This window comes from Zalophus californianus, chromosome 4, assembly GCF_009762305.2.
Source record: "Zalophus californianus isolate mZalCal1 chromosome 4, mZalCal1.pri.v2, whole genome shotgun sequence".
Classification (NCBI taxonomy): Eukaryota; Metazoa; Chordata; class Mammalia; order Carnivora; family Otariidae; genus Zalophus; species Zalophus californianus.
In genome coordinates, this window is record NC_045598.1 from 95,760,698 (window position 1) to 95,782,724 (window position 22,027).

The 22,027-nt window shown below is 37.5% G+C and overlaps 1 protein-coding gene across 2 annotated transcripts in view; it reads right to left on the reverse strand.

The window, feature by feature from the left end:
• Positions 1-724: 724 nt before the first annotated feature.
• The window catches only part of PHTF1 (putative homeodomain transcription factor 1), a 45,948-nt gene continuing 24,645 nt past the window's right edge, over positions 725-22,027 (reverse strand). For both annotated transcript variants that reach the window (XM_027610177.1, XM_027610186.1), the window contains 14 exons: positions 19,737-19,893; positions 18,376-18,510; positions 14,901-15,060; positions 13,847-14,020; positions 13,653-13,742; positions 12,418-12,639; positions 9,318-9,446; positions 8,652-8,924; positions 7,770-7,901; positions 6,932-7,018; positions 3,452-3,607; positions 2,356-2,451; positions 1,791-1,916; positions 725-1,258 (listed from right to left, as the gene is read on the reverse strand). In XM_027610177.1, the coding sequence (XP_027465978.1) occupies positions 1,238-1,258; positions 1,791-1,916; positions 2,356-2,451; positions 3,452-3,607; positions 6,932-7,018; positions 7,770-7,901; positions 8,652-8,924; positions 9,318-9,446; positions 12,418-12,639; positions 13,653-13,742; positions 13,847-14,020; positions 14,901-15,060; positions 18,376-18,510; positions 19,737-19,893 (1,958 nt within the window). In that variant the 3' untranslated portion in view covers positions 725-1,237. The remainder of the gene's footprint in view (positions 1,259-1,790; positions 1,917-2,355; positions 2,452-3,451; positions 3,608-6,931; positions 7,019-7,769; positions 7,902-8,651; positions 8,925-9,317; positions 9,447-12,417; positions 12,640-13,652; positions 13,743-13,846; positions 14,021-14,900; positions 15,061-18,375; positions 18,511-19,736; positions 19,894-22,027) is intronic.

Below are 22,027 nucleotides of genomic sequence, written 5' to 3' on the forward strand. Positions count from 1 at the left end.
TTGTGTGGGTACATACTTTCCATGTAATACCTAAGTTTCTAAATTATTTCCTTCTAAAAATTCACAAAATGAAGGGGAATGAAAGTACACTTACCATGTGATGAGCACTGACTAAAGTATAGAATCGTTGAAACATTATATTGTATGCCTGAAAATAACACTGCAGGTTAATTCTATTTCAATAAAACAATAAGATAAAATAAAAATTCATAAAATCTTATCATTAAAATGTTCAGGCTTTCAATTTGCCTCAATAGATTCTTCAAAGCAGACGGTTTAAGAGCAAGAATTGTATGCAGGCTATGAGAGTTTTCATTAACGTATGTGTATGCATGTACTGTGTAACAGGGAATGCTGATGAGAGAATCCAAATCATCAAAGGCATAAATTGGCTGAGTACAGACACTAAGGACCTGAAATTGAACCGAGGATCAGGTACCTTGAGTCGTACAACAGACAAACTATCCATGCTTCACTTAGCACTGTGATAGGCAACAGCTCAGATGATTTATGTGGAATCCATGTTGTATGATGGACATGAACGAGTATGTGAATTACATGGCACATTATATGCATGTCTCTTTCCCCAACAACTATACAGTTCTTAGGATTAACTTCAAAACTATAAACGAATTAAAATTTTCTCCACCGTTAACTGAAATTCACAGGTTAAAGGTTATTTTTTTCCCTGAAACAACACAAAAAAAAAGCCTAGAAACTGAAATTCTCCAAGAAAATTCTTTTATTTGGGTTCAACCTAAAATAGTTTAAATTTGATATCTCTTTGCTAGAGAAAAGAAATCTCCAATTGTATAGACTTAATAGAAAAGTACTGAATTTGCCATTTCCAAGAGAGGATATTTTCTTCATGCATCAGGCATCTACCATAGTAACCCAAAAGACTACTTGCAGTAAATATAACTGTCACAGCACTGAAGTGCCCCAAATCAACTTTCCTAACTTAGAAAGTTGTCCTTATGTTCCCACAACGCACGATCTTTAGTCTCCTGACTATTCATATTATTTGAAAACAGTGAAAATACAATTTTTGGCATGCATGCCCCACTGGAAAAAGATTTATTCCTCTGAAAACACCATTCATAAGATTAGGCAGAGCTGAGGGCACCTCTGTGTGTGAACAAGCAGGTAGGTGTCCCATGGTTTCTGCAAGTCCTCTCCTTCCTTAATGGGTCAGTACTGATGCCAGCAAGGAGAGAGTCCAGGCACATGGCTCAGCTTATGACTTAATTTTCCACAGCTAAGAAAAGAAAATCACCAAAATAAGTTAGTTTTAAGACCAACAGTTGGGGTTTCCAGGGCACTTACATGACTATGAACCGAGAACTCTTTACATGAGAAAAACAATAGCAACCACAGAACACCATAGAGAAGAAACACGAACAATTCCCAGGGTCAGAAATGACATACTGCAGTTCATGGGTCTTGGGTTTTCATTCATTCTACCTCTGTGTATTTCCCTGGGTGAGACGATGACCGTTCCCCAGCCCATGCTACTAGATTGACATGAGATTCAAACTTGATTTTGTGTTCCATTCAAGAGCAGTCTATTCTACTTGTGTCAAACAAGAAAACCTAAGCTAAGAAGCCTGTGCACCACCATCAAAATGTCTATTTTACCTCAAGAGTTCTTTCCATGCCACTCTCCAGTCTCCCAATCTCTCTCTCTCTCTCTCTCTCTCACACACACACACAGGATGAAGAGCAAGGATTATAATATTTGGTAATTTTTAAGACTAAGGCAGATGCTACAGAGTACTGGTCCCACTTACTCTTATATTAAATCCTAGAAGATCACTTATAACACCTGAGACAGCAGAAAGGATAACGACTCGTGTGATATTGTAGATTAAGGGATTCATTGTCAGTCCATAGAGTCTAAATGGTGTGTCCAGCTCCTACAAAAACAGGAAAGAACAGAGATGAGATCCATGGCCTCTCGATGGCCCCCAGTGATTTCTGGGCTGTTTTTTAGGTCTTGGGTGAGGATGACTACATCAAGCCATCTTTCCTTCATGTTCAATAGCTGCTTTCAAAAAACCTGTAAGGGACTTTCATCTACTTTTCCACTAGCTAAGTGTTTAAAGGTGGGTTTGCATGCTATGTTATTTGTGATTTTTAAAAAATCTTAATTTGAAAAATGTGACAGACGTCAGCAATAACCAGAACCTGGGTAACGAGATGAGAAATTTTCTTCTATATAGTCATTAACCCCAAACTATCAAGTTGGCATTTTGAATGTACACAGCCTGGCATCTATCTGTTACTATGGTCTCCTCCAATAAGTAAAGCATTGATTTAAGTGCTAGTAAAAGTGTATCACAGGGTGTTACTTACTTTCAATAACTTGGTGGACAGCTTTAATACATTATTTACTAGAGTAAGCTGTTCTTTCTTATTCGGCTTTTTCTCCATCTTAAGATATAAATTAATCTAAGGGCAAAAGGAGAGATTTAGGTAAATGTCCAGAAAAAGATAGGTACATACTGCATTAAGTCTGGCAGATTCGAGAGTAATATTTTCAAATAAAATAAATTTTGAAATTCCTGCAGTTATTTCTATAGAACACGTATGTCACATACCCTACCCCCCAGCCCAGTCAGTCACATCTGGCAAAGAAAAGCCACTTAGTGGATTTAAAAAAAAAAAAAAAAAGTAACTTAAATATCAAAACAATGAAAGTATAATACCAATTATAACAATTAACATGTGCATCCCTTCAGTTCAAAAGCTCTGCCTTACTCCTTTTGGTGTCCCCCACATAATCTAACATCCTTGGAAACACTAATGGGATGTAAGAAGATAGCTGCTGATTTTCACTTGCTATATTTCCTTATTTTTTCTCTGCTAGGAAATATTCTCCACTATAATTCTAAGGCAAAAAAAGAAAATGTAATGATACCAAAATGTTTTTATTTATAACTTATGGATAAACATGAAATCAAAAACAAACAAAACCCCTTTATACTACTCTGTATTTATAGGAAACATTTCCCAGTCTTAAAATCCAGTCACATACTAAAGAGCAAGCATTTTCCAAACACTGAATGTATTCTATGGCTGATATAGAAGAAATTCAAGAAGCTTATTAAACATGCTTAAATGACAAGTACTATAAAGATCTAATACTTGATGTGGAAGATGAGATCAAAAACATGCTCCATTACCACCAGTAAAGATACCTTTATAATATACAAAATACTTTCAGTCCATAAGATCTTAATTCTTACAATCTTGGGAACAGGTGGAGAAGATTATTACCCTCATTTTATGAAGAGGAAACACTTATATAGTAGCACATATTGTAGCAGAGTGACTTGTAAGTTCATACAGCTAGAAAGTGCTAAGCCTAGACGCAACCCTGAATCTTCTGCACAGATCTTATTATGCCATCTCTAACCACAGAACCAAACTGACAAGGACAAATCAATACCTGCTCAGTAAGTAATATTGAAACATTGCTGTATTTCTTATTGGTTTCAGACCCCAGTGAAGCCAGACGCAGTAAGAAAAGTAGTAAAGCTGTTTCCCAGATCAAAAACTCCCAATTATAAGCATCATTCAGGAAAGTTTTATGCCCTTGGAGAACCTATACAAAGGACCAAAAAAAGTTAAGTTTTTCATTTGTCTCAAGTTACTCCTTTAGCAATTTAAAAAGATTTATAAGTTACCAATATTTTATACTCAAAGCAGGAGAGTTTTAGTACTCATATGAAGCATTCTCTATTTTATCACTATTTCTCTAAGTTTTCTGGTTTTTCCCTTTGCATGAAAGACAGCAAAAGTCTGGAAGTAACAAAGAAGGAAAACATACAACAAGTAAAATAAGACAAAGACATTTCCAGCCTTTTAACCAGTAGTGTGCCTACTCATGATTATGTGGTGACCATTTCTCAAAGTATTAAGTTTGCATTTATATGACTAGTAGAGCTTCCTAAAACATAGAAAATCCTGAGGATTGGGTTCTTTACTCCATTTGAGGAGTAGTAACAACAACAAACAGAAGCAGCAGTTACCAGTTATCAAATACCTATTATGTGTCAAGTTTTCTGGTAAAAGTCTTTGGTTTTTTTCAAAATTTATTCAAGTAAAGCCCAAGGTAAAATGGAACTGACTGAAAAAGTATACAGAGAACCCTAACTGAAACCAAATGCTGGCCTTTGGAAAACCAGGAAGTCCCAGAGCAGCTCCCTTCTCCATCTCTCTTCCTCGAGGGCCATTTGGGTTCACATCACCACTCCTCTTAGCTAATTCTGTTGCCTTGCAAGACCCTTGGTTACTGCTCCCCCCAACTTTGACCTGCTCCAGCTTTGGTTTATCATAGCACCCTACTGGCCCCACTGACCCCCAAACCTTTCTTCTCCAAAGTCCACCACTATTATCTCAGCTTTTCAGTTCTAAGTCCCAAAAGAGGGATACATTTAGCTTAGCCTGGGTCAAGTGTTCACCCCTGCCAATCAATTATAACTGAGGGATGAAAGTAGCAGCTAGTTGCAACCTAGGCCCACCTCTTCAGCAGGGTGGTTTGTTGCGTAGCAATAGGTAACACACAAACCACAGCCAAATGGCTATAAAACAAAACACAAAGAAAAACTCTTAAAAAAGACATTAGGACATTTTAAAGGACATTTAAAAGGACAAAAGTACATTTTAAAAGAGCAGCAATAAGACAAACAGCTGACTTCTCAAGATAAAACATGGAAATCAGAAGAAAACAGAATCCTAACAGTACTGAAAGTAACTGGCAACCTAGAAACGTATACTCACCAAAAGCATCCTTTAAACAAGAAAGTGATAAAAGGCATTTTTCAAACAAAAACAGAATTCATCACCAAGCAGTTTATTCAAACAGGAGGAAAATAATCCCAGAGAAAAACAGAAATGCAAGAACTAATGAAAAGGGTAAATACGTAGGTAAATATAAATGAATAACTGACTACAAAAAATAATAATCTTGTGGGTTTAAAATATATGTAAAATTTAAATGAAAGACTAATAATGGGTGAATGGGTAAATGAGATAAAGTGTTCTAAGGTTCTAGCATTATCAAGGGAGCAGAAATAAATAATTTATTGGACTATAATAAGCTAAGGATGTATGTTGTAATCTCTGAGGTCAGTAGTAGTAAAAGAACATATAACAAGTTAACAGAGATGATTAAATAGAATACTATAAAATATTAGATTAATAAAAGATGGCAAAAAAGGAGAGAAAAAGGAAAATTAACAGGTAGACCAAATAAGAACTAAATAGTATTTGTATTTATGGTAATTACATTAAATGTAAATGAGACAGACAATCCAAAACACTAAGACTGTGAAGCTAGATTAAAAAAAAAAAAAAGGATATATTGATTACAGGAAACATGACTCAGATATGAAGACAAAATAAATTAAAGGGTGGACAACGGTAACATGCAAAAACTAATCAAAAGACAGCTGGTGTGGTTAATATCAAATAGAGTAGACTTTAAGTTAAGAAACATTAGATTCAGAGACATTTCATAAGATCATAAAAGATAAAGACAGCCTGACACTTTTCTAGGTTAAAGAAGACTAAAGAGACAGGATAACTAAATGCACCATGTGGTCCTGGGTTGAGAAAAAGAATAACTATGAAGGTCATAAAAGTCAGCTTCAAGATATCTGAAGTGAAAATTGACAGAAATAAAAGGAAAAAAAGAGAAATTAACCATCATAGTGGAATTGAACACACCTCTGCCAATGGCTGAGAATAAGCAGACCAAAAACATGAGTAAGGATGTAGGAGATGCAGGCAACGCAACATATCTAATTTACGTAGAGAGAATGTTGCTCACCCAAACAACAGAATAAAAGTTCGTTCAAAGCGCTGATGGGGATTTAATGAAACAGACCATATGCCAGATAATAAAGCAAGCCTCTACAAATTTCAGAAGAGTGAAAATATTCAGAATATGTTCTCTGACCACAGTAGAATTAAGTTAAAACTCAATAAATGGAAAAATACAAGAATAAGCCTGTAACTTCTTATAGTGAAGAAAGCACAAAGGTCCACCTGGTAAAAAAAGGTACAGGGACCTATTGAAAGTATTCAGGAGGGAGCTTCAAAGGTCTCCGACTGGCTAAATCTGGGACAATATAGGCATTAAAAGAAATAGAGAATCAATTACAATCTATTGGATAAAAATCAGAATATATGAGTCCATAATGGAAGGAAGGAAGGCAGGAAGGCAGGAAGGCAGGAAGGAAAGGAAAGGAAAGGAAAGGAAAGGAAAGGTAAGGAAAGGAAAGGAGGGAGGGAGGAAGAAAGAAAGGAAGAAAGGAAGGACGAAGAAACAAAGGAAAGATCAACCATAGAGTGACAACTAACAAATGTGTGGAAGGAAAGATGGAGTTAGAAAAATCACTATTTTGGGCACCTGGGTGGCTCAGTTGGTTAAGCGACTGCCTTCCGCTCAGGTCATGATCCCGGAGTCCTGGGATCGAGTCCCACATCAGGCTCCCTGCTCAGCGGGAAGCCTGCTTCTCCCTCTGACCCTCTCCCCCCTCATGCTGTTTCTCTCTCTCTTTCTCTCAAATAAATAAAATCTTTAAAAAAAAAATAAAAATCACTATTTTGTAACCCTTGTGACATGACAGCCTTATTATCAATCAAAAATTGCCAACTAAAATTAGAGTGATCTTAGAGTAATGAGAATTACTTTATTCTCATTTCAAAAGTAAGGAAAATTAACAAGAATTCAAAATAGCAAAAGAAATTTAGATAATTTAAAAAAATAGATATTTCAACACAACCATGCTAGTACCTTGCTCTTGAGAAATAAATTTTTGTCTCTCTCACACACACACACACACACACACACACACACATCTAAAATAGTGAACCATATTAGAATTTCCATTTTTCATTAAAACAAATATGAAACTCTTACCTGGGCACAGCAAATGAAAGCAATTGAAAGTGTCAGCAAGAAGACTGAAGATACAACCACATCAACTGAACGCTGTGGACCCCGTCTCTGTGGAGACACAGAAGTTAATGTCTAAGATTACAGTTGGAGACAGCAATGGCCCTCACATCGTTCACATTCTGAATCTAACTACATTAATGTGAAAATAAATGTTTATAAGAAGTTTCTGATGGAGACGAACCATGAGAGACTATGGACTCTGAGAAACAAACTGAGGGTTCTAGAGGGGAGTGGGGTGGGGGGATGGGTTAGCCTGATGATGGGTATTAAGGAGGGCACGTACCACATGGAGCACTCGGTGTTATACGGAAACAATGGATCGTGGATCACCACATCAAAAACTAATGACGTAATGTATGGTGATTAACATAATAAAAAATTAATTAAAAAAAAGAAGAAGTTTCTGGCATAGGATTTTAACACATTTTGGACATGTTTAACTTCAAACACTGAAATTCATGCTGTTCCAAATTAAGGGTGTGAGTGATTCACTGATGTATTTTCAGCTGGAATATTTTCCAAAATGTCAGAGAAAGATGCAACTTTCAATTTATGATTCTGCCCTAGGAATTTAAATTGTCTTTTCCCTTTCTAAGCTCTTTTTTACTGACCTCTACCAACTCAGCAGATAGATCACTTCCAACTTGGAGTCCAGCATATCTGTCGGCCACTGATATAATCTGTCCAGTGCATAGAACTTAACTACAGTGCCCACTGAGTATCTGCTGCCAGCAAATTTCAGTGAGCAGGTTCCTGCATATTCTCGCACACACTCTATGGTTAGTCAAATGAAACTCACCTTTAGAAAGGAACGCAGTGATAACCATATCTTAATGTTCTCCACTTTTTTAAGTCTGAAATGAGGTATTTCATATTTCCTAGCTTTCCTGGCAGAGGTAATATGGCTGAAGAGTTTTGCAAATAAAAATCTCTAGAGGAGGTTTAAAAAAAAAATCACAAAGTAAAAGTACATGTGTGTCTCTGTGTATATATTTATATAATTGTAAACAATATTCCCAGTATATAAACAATAATAAAAGGATGAAATTCTAATCAGGGATCACTTAGATCAAGTCAACAGCTCATTACCCTGTTGCTTCCAAAGCACATCCCATTGTAATCTATGTCTCATAATATGGTACACTCTTGACATTTTCAAGGAATATTCTTGGGAGACCTTTGTGAATCCCCAACTTCAGAAACACAAATGTTTATACAGAATTATGGTTTAGACTTTCCATTCAAAATCATGTTTTTTGCACATATCACCAAGATATCAAGTCCTCAAATCCTAATTCTAATCAAAATTCAATAACTCTATTTCTCACTTGACCATTTCCCACTGAAATATTTTGGCTTAGGGAATAACTACATATGTTACGAGTGAACAAGCACAAAGGCACACTGAGGCACAGGTGCTATGCAGTCTGCTAGGCTCAGTCCCTGCCCAAGCCACTTACTCCTACACATGAGCTCAGCAAAATGCCAGATTACAACATGTCATTTGTGAATAATCAATATCACGAGTGTTTAACGCACAAATACAAAAAGCCCACTCATCAATCCTTCATTGCTCACATTAACTTTTGGAGAGAGAACAAATCAAGAGAACAAAGTCAACTCCATGGAAATATCATACGCAAAAGGAGAGGCAAGAAATTCTACTTAATTCTATACTGACCTGTTTATATGTTCTCTCTGCCACACACATCATGAAAAAAAAAATCCAAGTAAGACACAATCGTTCAAAAAAATTAATCATAGACAAAATAATAATAGGTGTAACAGGTGGTGCCCCACAAAATAGAGTCATGATCTCCTCAGCTGAAATGGACTTTAGCTGGTCAAGGCTCTTCTCACGGAAAAGTCGATGTAAAAAAGGAAAAAATGCTAATCCAATGGTGACGACATTTCCCAGCATCTGATAACCTACTCCTTGCTGATATGCATTAACCTGGGAATTAATTTAAAATGCCTATCATTATTACACAGTTAAACAGAGTTACGAAGCAGTATTTACCAAGTACTACTTAGATTATTAAAAACTAAATCTGTTTTATAGCTAAAAGAAGTACAGATTTATGACTCTTTGATTTCATTAAAAATCAGGCTTGACTGAGATAAGGAATATTTGCAGAGTGTACGTGAATAATTGATCATGTTCACAGAGGACTTTGTAACAGATAACAAAAATATACTACCAAGTATAGATGCTAACTACAAAACTAAGAAAATATATATTTGTTTCAGAAGCAGAGTCAGTGTTCTGATCACTGAATAGATCCTGTGAAATAGCTGATCATTAAAACAGCTTTTCTGAAAAGTTTGAAAACTCATGAAATCTTACCCTGCTCATGATGATGCCACTTATTTCCAACACAGACATATCCATCTTTTTGCACTCATTCCCTTCCCAGATGATTGCACTAACTCGATCAGAGGCAGGACTTGAGTTCTGAAGCCAGAATAAGTGGTTCTAAAAAGAAAAACATAAAACTATTTCCATCCACCCTTCTTTCTTTCCTCCGTTGGCTTTCTCCCCCATTGTTCAGTTTCAGGCCACATTCACCAGTGCTGGACCCTCATCATTCTACTCTCTCCTTCCCAGAGCTCATCGTGCCCATGGCTGCCTCCATGATGCTCATCTCTGGTCCCTTCTTCTTCAGTAAGCCAATTTCTTACCTGGAGAGAGGCTAAATGTCTTCTGTGATGACGGGAAGCAGGACTCCAGGATCTTCAAGGTGGCTTCCCTGTCTAAAGGTCTGGAAGTGAGGCTAAGCTTGGTGTATTCGTGGCATGTTAAGGAGAAAAGTATTTCTAGAGCAATGTGACCATACCGGAGGTGGCAGCAAGTTAGGTAGGAGAGCTGCCAATAGGCCTTACATGTTACATAAATGACTGAGGAGTTAAGCCTTTCTCTGGCCTAATCAGGCACAGAAAAGCATAGAAAACTCAGAGGCTTTAGAAAGCTCAAGATTAAAAAAAAAAAAAAAAAAAGCACCATTTCCTTCTGCCATATAAATTCTTATTCTTCAAGTACCAACTCAAGTCCCATTTCACCAATATAGTCAGCTCATCGCCACAAGCCTCACTACTCTGCCCTCCTCTGAAATTAAAGACCCTTAGAGTCTATACCAGACAAATTAGCATGTAATTATATGCTACTTTTCTAATGTCCTCTACTTACTTCCCCTATAATCATCTTGTCCTCAAACTAAAATATAAATTTCTAAAAAAAAAAGGATCACATGGTGATTTCTTCTCTTTCTACTACAATGCTTAGCATAATGCTGATGAACATTTATTGATTTATTCATTGATGATGCCAAAAAAATGTATGAAGTGCCGACTATGTAACATGTGCCACAGATACAATGGAGAACAAGATAGACGCTATCCTTGACATCAAGGAGCTTACAGACTGATGGAAACATGATTCAATAAAGTTACTACATGGCATGATAAGGGAAGGAAAGAGGGCTTCAGGAGCAAATGAGAAAGGCTTCCTAGGGAAGTATCATTCAAGCCAAGATCGGAAAAAGAAAAAGGAGTGCGCCAGAGGAACGAGTATCAGAGAAAAGTGTGTTCCGGGCAAATAAGCCAGAGGCACATGGGGAACGGTACAGCTCTGAAAGAAGTTCAACTGTGGTAAAGTAGAACATGTGACAGCAGGGGGAGGAATGATCAGGGATGAGACTGTATCAGAGCAAATAAAGAAACAGAAGCAAATAATCCCAATGGGGGGAAATAGCAGTTAAAGGATTTTAAGGGGAATGACATCATCGCGGCTACAGTATGGAAGAGCAGATGAAGGGAGCAAGCCCACAGAAGCTGTTAATGATCCAGACAGCCCCAAGGAGGGGAGACACCAGTAGACAGACAGATATTATTCAGTGGAGTCAAGAGGATGTGAGGACCGATTAGAAACATGCTGGGGAGGGTGGGGTCTCCAAGGTTTCTGCATCAGATGGTCAGCGGTGGCATTCAAAAATACGGGGAATAAAAGAAGAACAGGGTAGGTAGGGGAATTGGGAAATGATGAATTCCTTTTGATGTGGTGAGTTTCAGATTACCTTATGTAGGCCTTAAAATTATGCTGAAAATCCCAAAAGTGCAAAGAAGGTCAAGATCATCAGGATGCTATGCATAACTACTGAGGGCTAATGTAATTTAGATGAATCCTCAGACTGAATGTAAAGAATATTTAGATTCAAGCTTTGATAGCAAAATTGAAAGAAAAAAGGCTTGAAGCATTAATGAGAAAGTGTATGTTGTTTCTGGTTAGTCTTTAAGAATTGTGTACATCTAGGGCGCATGGGTGGCTGAGTTGTTGAGAGTCTGCCTTTGGCTCAGGTCATGATCCTGGGGTCCTGGGACCGAGCCCCGCATCGGCCTCTCTGCTCGGCAGGAGGTCTGCTTCTCCCTCTCCCACTCCCCCTGCTTGTGTTCCCTGTCTCACTGTCTGTCTCTGTCAAATAAATAAATAAAATCTTTAAAAAAAAAAAAAGAATTGAATACATCTAATGAGGCAAGTTTTTTTTCATGAAAATGTGTAACCTAAATCAGTGGTACCCTAGAGTCAAGAAAATTCACTAATTCAACAAATGAATATCCACCACCCAGTATTTATAAATCATTGTGGAAATATTTAGCCTAAAGAACAACAACCAAAACAGAAGAAATCATGATCATTGCCACCAAACATCTGAAATGTTGATTTGAGAACCACTTCTACCCATTCAATCTATCCAGCAGCGGAAAAAGTTCTCTCATGAAGTAATAATCACTCCAGCTCTAGAAGTATTTAAGCAGAGGCCACTGATCATCTGATCGGGTACAAATAATAATGCTAACATTTATTGGGTGCTCACTCTTTGCCAGACATTGTGCTAAGCAATTTATTACCTCATTAGATCTATCACAATAGTCCCAGGAAGTAGTAACTATTATTACCACGTGAGAATTCCTACCTCAGTTGTAAGGTTCAAATACCTTCTAAGGAATCTCTAATTCCAGACTACCTGATTTTGTGATATTAATATAAATCCTAAAATTAAAAGCATCACTTGGTTTTTACAGTATTAGAGAACCAAGCAATGCCATTTCTTAGTAATTCATATATAACACCGTGATGTCTACAAAAATATGAGGTTGATGGACCAAACAACCCTGCTCACATAAAATGAACATTAAGGATCATTCTAAGGAAAATAATGAGAAAAAGTATTATGAAGAAAAATTTAGGTTAGGGCAACTCCAGAGTACTCCCCACTGAGTTCTAATCCCAACATTTTCACTTACAGACTATGTTCAATTTCCTCATCTCTAAATTAGAGATGATAATAGTATCTACCGTATACGATTATGATAAGGTCAAATGAGATAATACAGTACCTGGCCTGTAAATACAGTGAGTATTGGCTATTATTACCATCGCCTTTACAGACCTGCTGAAAAACATCTTCTTTGGGGTCACGTTTGGTCGCTGAGTGAAGGGTATTCACATGGGCCCCCTCACTGTCACTGGTGACAGACGAGCGGCACTCTGGGCCATGCAGCAGGTCGTCCCATAGCATATCCTCCGTCTCCGAGTCATGGCGGGTGCTTTCCGAGTCTCTTCTCAACATGTTGAGGCTTCGAGAGCCACCACTCATGCCCGACCTAGAGCCCTTTCAAGGAAAACAGAACACCAAAACTATATTTTTTTCATTCATTTTTAAAAGCAATCATATATCTGAAATAAAAGTAAAAGAAGTTATCTGTGGTGATGGCTGGCAAGCTTTCTTACGTTGACCCCCACAAGGCTTCATGTAACAATAATACATTTTAACATCTCAATGTTGAATTCTGATGATTCTCTAACAAGCAGGACTCTAAAAGGACTCTCTCTAAGAAGTTTTTGCCAAATTATGAGATGGTTCCACTCAAGTTCCCTGGGATGACAGTGACCTCTGCAAGCACATCCCAAGGATCTACCCTGGATATTGGTGTGGCCAAGCCTTCTGACATACCCAAAGTGTCCCCTACTCTATATACCGTGAGCGTGACTGCAGCTCTAGTCACATCCCAGGGACCTGGCCAAACATGGAAAGGACAGTCACACCAAGAAAAGGATGCACGATGCAGCTCTTCTGCAGTACAAACATAAATACGCAAGTTTTTCCACAACCCTGATGGCCTTGTCAATCGAAACAACAAAAAAAATCACATTACCACTATCTATCCCGCTCACCTCTGAATGATAACCTTCCAAATGGACAATATGCCCATGAGCTGCATCATGAGATTTGCTGCTCCCACCTCTCAGGGGTCCTTTCTCAAAAATCTGTCTTCATCAGCATTAGTGCCACTTAACAAAGGAATGATGCTTAAGAATAAGCTTCATATTCCAAGTAAATATTAGGAAGCCTTTTGGTCCTCCAGGGACTGAGGAAGCTCTTGCTGAGCATCATCTCATCCAGGATGCTTTTAAGATTAGAGTCAAAGTGAAACAGAGCTCCTTCGCTTTCTGGGGGTGAGTAGCCACATGAAAGCTTCCAGATAGGTAGACAGACAGTTGGTGGCAGGGGAGGCCAGGCAAATATAAGCACAACTTTAGGACAACCAATTAAAGAAGCCATGGATGAAGTTATTACACTCGGGACTAGGCCTTGAACAGGGACCTGTCGAAAGGATACATTACCTGACTGAAGCCCGCTGATTCAAATTCCGATTCGACCAGACTATCCGAATCCCGTGTAATGTGACACCACGTGGGAGTGGTTTTCTTTACCTGCCAAAAATGAAGACAACAAACAAAAGGAAAACATGTCCAATATCTCGTTACTATTCAATAATTTAGGAGTTAATGCCGATACTTTCACAAACAAAAATTACCTGAGTGTTTAGGTGCCTGGTAAGTATTGATTTTCTATTCTTAACTTCACAGCCGTTGTCACTTGAGGCCCCTTCCACACTCCTGCGCAACATCATCATCTGCGTCCGGGCTTCACCGTCCTCCTCACTTGACAGATCATCTGAAATCCCATTACCCAGACGCCTGAAAGCCTCCTACAAAGAGAACAGCAATTTCTTCACAGGGGACAGCCCAAAATACTCTAGTAAACTGCACATATGAAAACAAAAAAAGCATGTAAAACGAAGAAATGATGAAAGTAAACCAAAACTGAACAAGCCTATATATGACTTGGGTCTCAATGAAGAAAAACAGTGAACTCTCTTGGAACTAAACAGGCTCCCTGACATATTACGTAGAGGTTAGAAGCACAGGCCTGCATCTGGGTCCCGGGCCTTCCACTTACTAGTGATGTAACCAGAGGCAAGTAACTAGCCTGAGGCTCCACTTCCTCATCTGAACAGTGATGGTAATAAAAGCACCTATCTCACAGAGCTGTGGAGACAATTAGACAACTTACTACGTGTAAACAGTGCCTGGTTGCAGTAATGGCTCAAGAATATTAGCTAGTTTTGTAATGACTAAACACCACAGTCTAACAAATGAGAAAATATTTCAAGACTATACAATGGAAGTGTAGTTTTAGAAATAGAACATCTCTGCTACACCTAGAAAATAGTTTCCCAAACCTCTATCATATATATTCTTAACTGCATCTCTGGAATACAACACAGCGGCCTCAACACTGATCTGTTGATGAAACCTACCAGCCTACTGCTAAAGGCTGGGTCAGCAGCTGTTGAAATAACAAGCTCTAGTCCTAGAAATTAAGAGAATAAACTATAGCCTTCATGTGTTATTCTCCTTTTCGTGTCCTGTGGTTTTACATCTCACTTATTTGTTAAGATAAATTACACAAACCTAGTATCTGATATCTCTAGCAGAGTCTAAGAACAGCAAAATTTTACACAGGAAAGAAAAGATTTTGTTATATATAAATATATGTGTATATATATATAATCATCTAAATCTTACCCTGTGGCACTTATCTCCATCTGAAAATTTTGCTTTCTCTCTTGTTTGCCACATTCTAATCTCTGGTCGACACTGTTTCTTCTTAATGATAGGATGCAGACAACTTGAGTCATTGTCAGTTTCAGTCCCTTTGTTACATATTAATTTTACTCTTTTAATCCTAATTTTAAAAAAGAAAAAAAAAGATTACTAGCTTGTTTTCTGAAAGTACTATCTTTCATGAAATCATTTGCTTTTGAAGAATTCAAGTTGATCCTTGAATAACACGGGTTTGAACGGCAGGTTCCACTTATTCGTGGATCTTTTCAAAAAATATAGTACAGCATTATAAATGTATTTCCTCTTCCCAATGATTTTCTCAATCACATTCCTTTTCCTCTAGCTCACTTTATTGTAAGAATACAGTACATAATACATATAACATACAAAATATGTGTTTATCAACTATTCATGTTACTAGTAAGGCTTCCAGTCAACAGGCACCCCTAGCCCCTGCACTCAAGGGTCAACTGTATGTTATTCTGGAAATCAAGAAAATTCAGAAACCACATTTTTCAGGCTTCCAGCTTGCCTAAGGGTATAGGAAGCCAGAATACAGGTATCTCTAGTCTCCAATTAATATTGAGAGTAAGCCTCTTCTTTTCAGTTTTGCAAGGAAGTGGGTTCAGTCTTCACTTTCCCTCTCAAACACAGTGCCAATGCCTAACTCACATCCCCTGTCTATGCCACTCAGAGAAACATCTTCCCTCTTCTGTCCTTCAAAGACCAGCAATTCTTGACTCCTTCATGACTCCTGCTGACTACTTCCCCCCTGAATAATCACTCCGTCTGCTGAACTGCATGGCCTTTAGTCAGCAGGTAACTACTTACGATATTTTTACATTGCTGTGATTGCATCTGATTAGACAGTAAAATCACCGAGAACAGGGTTGCCTGGTATACAGCACAACATTCAGCACAAAGGACCCAAACTAAAGAGTGTAACCTAGCTTTAGAAAAGTATGTGAATATACAGGCATCCCCCACTTTTTCCAAAAGTTCACAAAAGCAAAATAAAAGTTTGCTTTTATGAAAGACCTACATTAGGACCAGTGTTTGCTAACCGGAAGAACTCTGAGGAGGATTTTTGCTTTCATGAGAAAAGGTGGAAAGTAAACTAGCAATCGGCATTTGTTTTGCAGCACGCTCGCCAGCAGCCAGGGTGGCCTCTTGGAGTTCCTTCAGCCCGGGAGCTACACTCAGCTTCTCAGCATCAAGCCACGCCCCCAGAGCTTTTTTTTTTTTTTTAATTTTATTATGTTATGTTAGTCACCATACATCATTAGTTTTGATGTGGTGATCCATGATCCATTGTTTTCGTATAACACCCAGTGTTCCATGCAGTATGTGCCCTCCTTAATACCCATCACTGGACTAACCAGTCCCCCCTCCCCCCTCCCCTCTTAAACCCTGTTTGTTTCTCAGAGTCCATAGTCTCTCATCATTCATCTCTCCCTCCAATTTCCCTCCCTTCATTTTTCCCTTCCTTCTCCTAATGTCCTCCATACTATTCCTTATGTTCCACAAATAAGTGAAACCATATGATAATTGACTTTCTCTGCTCGACTTATTTCACTTAGCAAAATCGCCTCCAGTCCCATCCATGTTGATGTAAAAGTTGGGTATTCATCCTTTCTGATGGCTGAGTAATATTCCATTGTATATATGGGCCACATCTTCTTTATCCATTCATGTGTTGAAGGGCATCTTGGTTCTTTCCACAGTTTGGCTATTGCAGACATTGCTGCTATGAACATCGGGGTGCATATGGCCCTTCTTTTTACCCCAAAGACACACTACATCTGTGTCTTTGGGGTAAATACCCAGGAGTGCAATTGCTGGGTCATAGGATAGCTCTATTTTTAAATTTTTGAGGAACCTCCACACTGTTTTCCAAAGTGGCTGTACCAACTTGCATTCCCACCAACAGTGTAAGAGGTCTTGTCACTATTGTTCAACATAGTACTAGAAGTCCTAGCAACAGCAATCAGACAACAAAAAGAAATAAAAGGTATTCAAATTGGCAAAGAAGAAGTCAAACTCTCTCTTTTTGCAGATGACATGATACTTTATGTGGAAAACCCAAAAGACTCCACCCCCAAATTACTAGAACTCACAGAGCAATTCAGTAATGTGGCAGGATACAAAATCAATGCACAGAAATCAGTTGCTTTCTTATACACTAACAATGCAACTGTAGAAAGAGAAATTAGAGAAACGATTCCATTTACAATAGCACCAAAAACCATATCTTATGGTTTTTTACCTCAGAATAAACCTAACAAAAGAGGTAAAGGATCTATATGCTAGGAACTACAGAACACTCATGAAAGAAATTGAAGAAGACACAAAAAGATGGAAAAATATTCCATGCTCATGGATCGGAAGAATAAACATTGTTAAAATGTCTATGCTACCCAGAGCAATCTATACCTTCAATGCCATCCCGATCAAAATTCCAATGACATTTTTCAAAGTGCTGGAAAAAACAATCCTAAAATCTGTATGGAATCAGAAAAGACCCCGAATTGCCAAGGAAATGTTGAAAAAGAAAAACAAAGCTGGGGGCATCACATTGCCCGATTTCAAGCTATATTACAAAGCTGTGATCACCAAGACAGCATGGTACTGGCCCCCAGAGCTTTCAACTGCAGCTGTGAGCATCTGTGCTGTGTCTCAATTTCTTTTGTGCATCTGTTAGCAAGATGCATCCTAAGGTATCAGAAAAGCCTAAGAGAGGCTATTTTTTGGATCTGAGAAGGCTCAAAAATGTTTCCATGTAAATTCATGGTAACTGCTTCTTCACTTTATTCCATTTCAGCCTAGGTTTCATAGGAACAGTCGACTTTTGGAAAGTGGGGGAAACATGTACTTCATCTTCAAAAAAGGAGTGGCAAAAGCACTTTATTTTTGAGTCATAATCATTAATATATGACAAAATAAGTACCTCTTCGAGTCATACTAGTGCTGTCATGACACTGCAAAATCATGAAGGAGACAGAATTTGTCTTGGATCCATTTCCCTTTCTGTCCTACAGACCATCAACACCAGCTTCCTGTACCCCATTTCCAAAGAGGTATCAGCTTTCACACTGAATAATACCTGATCTTTTTAAAATTCTTTTTTCCCCTCAAGATGTTAGCTGAGATGGCTTAAAATATTTACCCTTTCCAAGTATTTATATTTCTGTAAACTTGTGATCTAAAATATCATTAAAGATCAAACAGAATGAAACTTTTATGGTAGACTCTTGGACTTGTGGGTAATCTGACCGACAGTGGAGACACCTGGAGGAAGCAAATCCTTCTAGAACCCTTAATGCTCACACCACAATTATAATATGCTTACACTGTTTTCTCCTACTTAGATTACATACTAGGTTAACACTGATGTGACTATAAAATCAAGTAAACATTCCAGTGTGAGACTTCCCACCTGTTGCCAAAGAGAGTCTCCCAAAAACTGCCAATAAGGGGAAGAGAGTCCAAAGTTTCCACTCTTCTGACTTTATCAGAGGAGTTATTTCCATTTTCTCGGCTCCCATCACCATTGACAGTTTTCCGTAATTTTCTACCAAAAAAAAAAAAATGAACAACTTCAGATTATTCAAGAACTTTTATATTTCTGCTCTAAATATCCCTACAGAAAATGATACCAATGGGTTACGACGTGAAATGAAATATAGTGAATTTCATATAATGAGGGTAAATCATGCAATAATGTTTCTGACTAAAGGGCAAAATTGGATTCCAAACCAGAGTCCTATGCTATCATTTTGTTCAATATTTAAAGAAATCGAACTAATATTCCAAAATATTACTAGAAGAAAATTTTCGCACATATGACTGAGAGTCTTTTTAGGAACACTTAACACCACTAGCAGAAGGAACAATTCCTTTAAATATGAATGGCAGAAATCTATGCATTGGACACACTTCAGAGAACACAAAATAACAGCAACTGATCACTTTGATTGATACATGAAGCAGTTAAAAGATATATCTTATAAATCACAATGGGATGCATCACATGTGATTTCCTTAGAAGTCATTCAATTAATTGAACAGAATTTTCAAGAAATCCTTTTTTTGTAAAAAAAAAAAAAGTCTTGAAAATAACATTCAAAAATAAGAATATGTTGAAATTCATCACACCAAATGAAAACAAAATCTTCTTTAGTAACTGTTTAGGGGAACAAAAATCTACAGATATTCTGAGGAATGATAATATAACTTTTGGAAGGTAATATACCTACATCTACCTAAAAAAAAAAATTAAAACCTTTAACAGTTCCAAAATCACACATAGCACATAACCAATAAAAACATGAAGTGAATTCAATGTGTAGAAATGTCAAATTCATCTCTATTAAAAGCTCAGAATACCTGGAAATCCATTTTTATTATGTACCATTGAAAAAAGGTAAAAATTTTAGTAGCACTAACCTAATGTACTAACATCCTTCTTTATACAGTGAATTTTCACCAAATTTTGATTGAGACTGTATTTTGAAGAATGTGTTTTCAACATCACTATTTAAGGTACATTTTAATAAAGTACAATATAATGTCAGATTTTTCCTCTTAAACAACTGTACTGAATGACAAAAATCACACCTGGGATTAAAAGGTCATGAAAAGGTTTCCTGTCATCGGGAAGAAAAGCGAAAGCCAAAAAATAATTTAAAAGACATGCAAAACAGGAAGATTTGTTATTAATTTCATCAAAGATTTTGTAAGCGTGTACAATGCCTCTCCCAGAAAATACACAACTACAAATGTAATTTCTCATCTTACCTTCTTCTCCGATTTCCATTGTTTCCCGATGGCCTTGTTATCTGAGTAGAAACAATTTGACAGTGGACAGTTCCCATGAGTAACATAAGGCACAAGGGTCCAAGTACTTCACTTACATTCACAATAGGCATCATAAAATATAACACGAGTGCTATAACTGAAAAGAAGAGGTTTCAAAATGTAAAACATAAAGGCTCGTCTTTATATCTGATCCTAGCGACTGCACAAACTATTGCTACAAAAATCTATCGATTTAAAACGTACCAGCTAAAAGCACATAATTGTCTACAGTGCAATCCACCTGCACATCAGTTGAGTGAAAACTTGAAGCCTTAGGCCACAGAGCAAGAGAAGAATAATGTGTTTGAAGGATTTGCTTTCCTGGCAGTATAATAATCTAGATATTTCAAAAGGCTCCCCACCACAAAACAGCTAGATGCTGTACGATACACACCAGGAAGTGTTGTTCTGCTCAGAGGAATGGTATTTTCGAAGGCCCACACTTGTACTAGTAGCAATTAGCAAAGCTGGGATTTGAACCCAGGTGACTGCATATGAACTGTCCAAAGAAATCAATGGTGAAAGACACCCGAAAACATCAAAAATTACATCCAAAAAAATCCAGATACAATTTCATAGATGAGTTCTTTCAGACTTTAACATAAAGATAATTCTTGTGATATATAAACTATTCCTATGTGAAGAAAAAGCTAGCCAATTCATTTCAGGCCCTAACACCCTATCACCCAAATATAACAATGACAGCACCCAAACAATAAACCACAGGCCTTGCTGGCTTGTGAATGTGGATATAAATTTCCTACTTAAAAGCAGGTGCCGTGAATGAAGGGATTTTTGTCGATTTGGCTCACTGCTATAGCTAGCACATGATGGATACTTAATATTTGTTGAATGAGTAACTAAAATACTATCAACATAAATTTGAATAAATCACCAAGAGTATGCAGGGTTTATGCTGGAAGGAAAAATCTATCTCAGAGCCCTGATAAAACAATACATGTACATGTACAGACATGGTAGGCACTTACATAGTTGTTGACTGAAATGATTTAATCTAATAATTTAATAACATGTAATTTGGGTCACATATATACAAATTATCTCAATTGACAATTGCATAAAAGGACTTTGTCCCTGATTCCTGGGAGGTAACCTCTACATCCTTGGAATTTCTCAAGTGATGGAAGTTATTCACAGTGGGCCCCTTGGACCAAACCAGATAGTTTATGCCAATGAGGTGACTACGGATGTGATTAGAGGGTTGAGGCTTTGAGCCAGTGTATCAGCCTGACCTCTGGGACAGAGTGGGGAGGAGGGCTGAAGACTGAGTTGGCTACTTGGCCAATGATTCAACTGTTATGCCTATCTAACAAACCCTCAGTAAAAATTCTGGATACCGAAGCTTGGGTGAGCATCCCTGATTGGCAATAGTCTGTTAGTATTGCTACTCATCATGGCAGAAAGGGTACCATATCCCTGACGATAATGAAAACTTCCTGTTTGGAATCCTCCCAAACTATGCATCTCTTCTAATTCATACAATAAAACTTTTAGTATAAGAAAACTGTAATTGTAAGTATAGCACTTTCCTGAATTCTGGGAGTCATTCTAGTGAATTATTGAAGGAATCAGTAGGGGACCTTCAAAACTGTAGCCAGTGGGTCAGAAGTAAGGGTAGCCCTGGGGACTCCCAAAGTGAGGCTGGTGTCTGAAGTGAGGGGAGTCTTATGAAGGGCTGTACCTTTAACCTGTGAGTTTGGCCAACTCCTATAGGGAAAAAGCATTCCATAAAAAAAATCAATGTTTGTTCCTGATTTATAATTAATCTTACATCCAATCTCTTCTAAAATACTAGGAATATAAAAATATATCCCTTATATAGTAAAGAGGAAATCAACACACATCATACTAAGGAAGACACTGAATCAGGAACAAAAGGGTGATCAGTCTTACTGTTATTACTTAATGCTGCTCCAAAAATGTTGACTAATGCAATAATAGTAAATTAAATGTATGAAAACAGATGAGGCCAGATTTTCATTATTTGCCAACAACATGGTTGTATAATTAGAAAATGTGAGAGAAGCACTGAAAAACTATTAAAATTAACGAGGGTTTAATAAACTGGTTGGTTATAACAATTTTAAACATAAACTAGTAGCTTTCAAATGTAATAGCACTAACCCAGCTGAAATTTACACAACAAAAATAGTGTCATACCTGCAGGAGCAACAACAAAAATAAAAACAAATATTTTACTTTAATGTGGA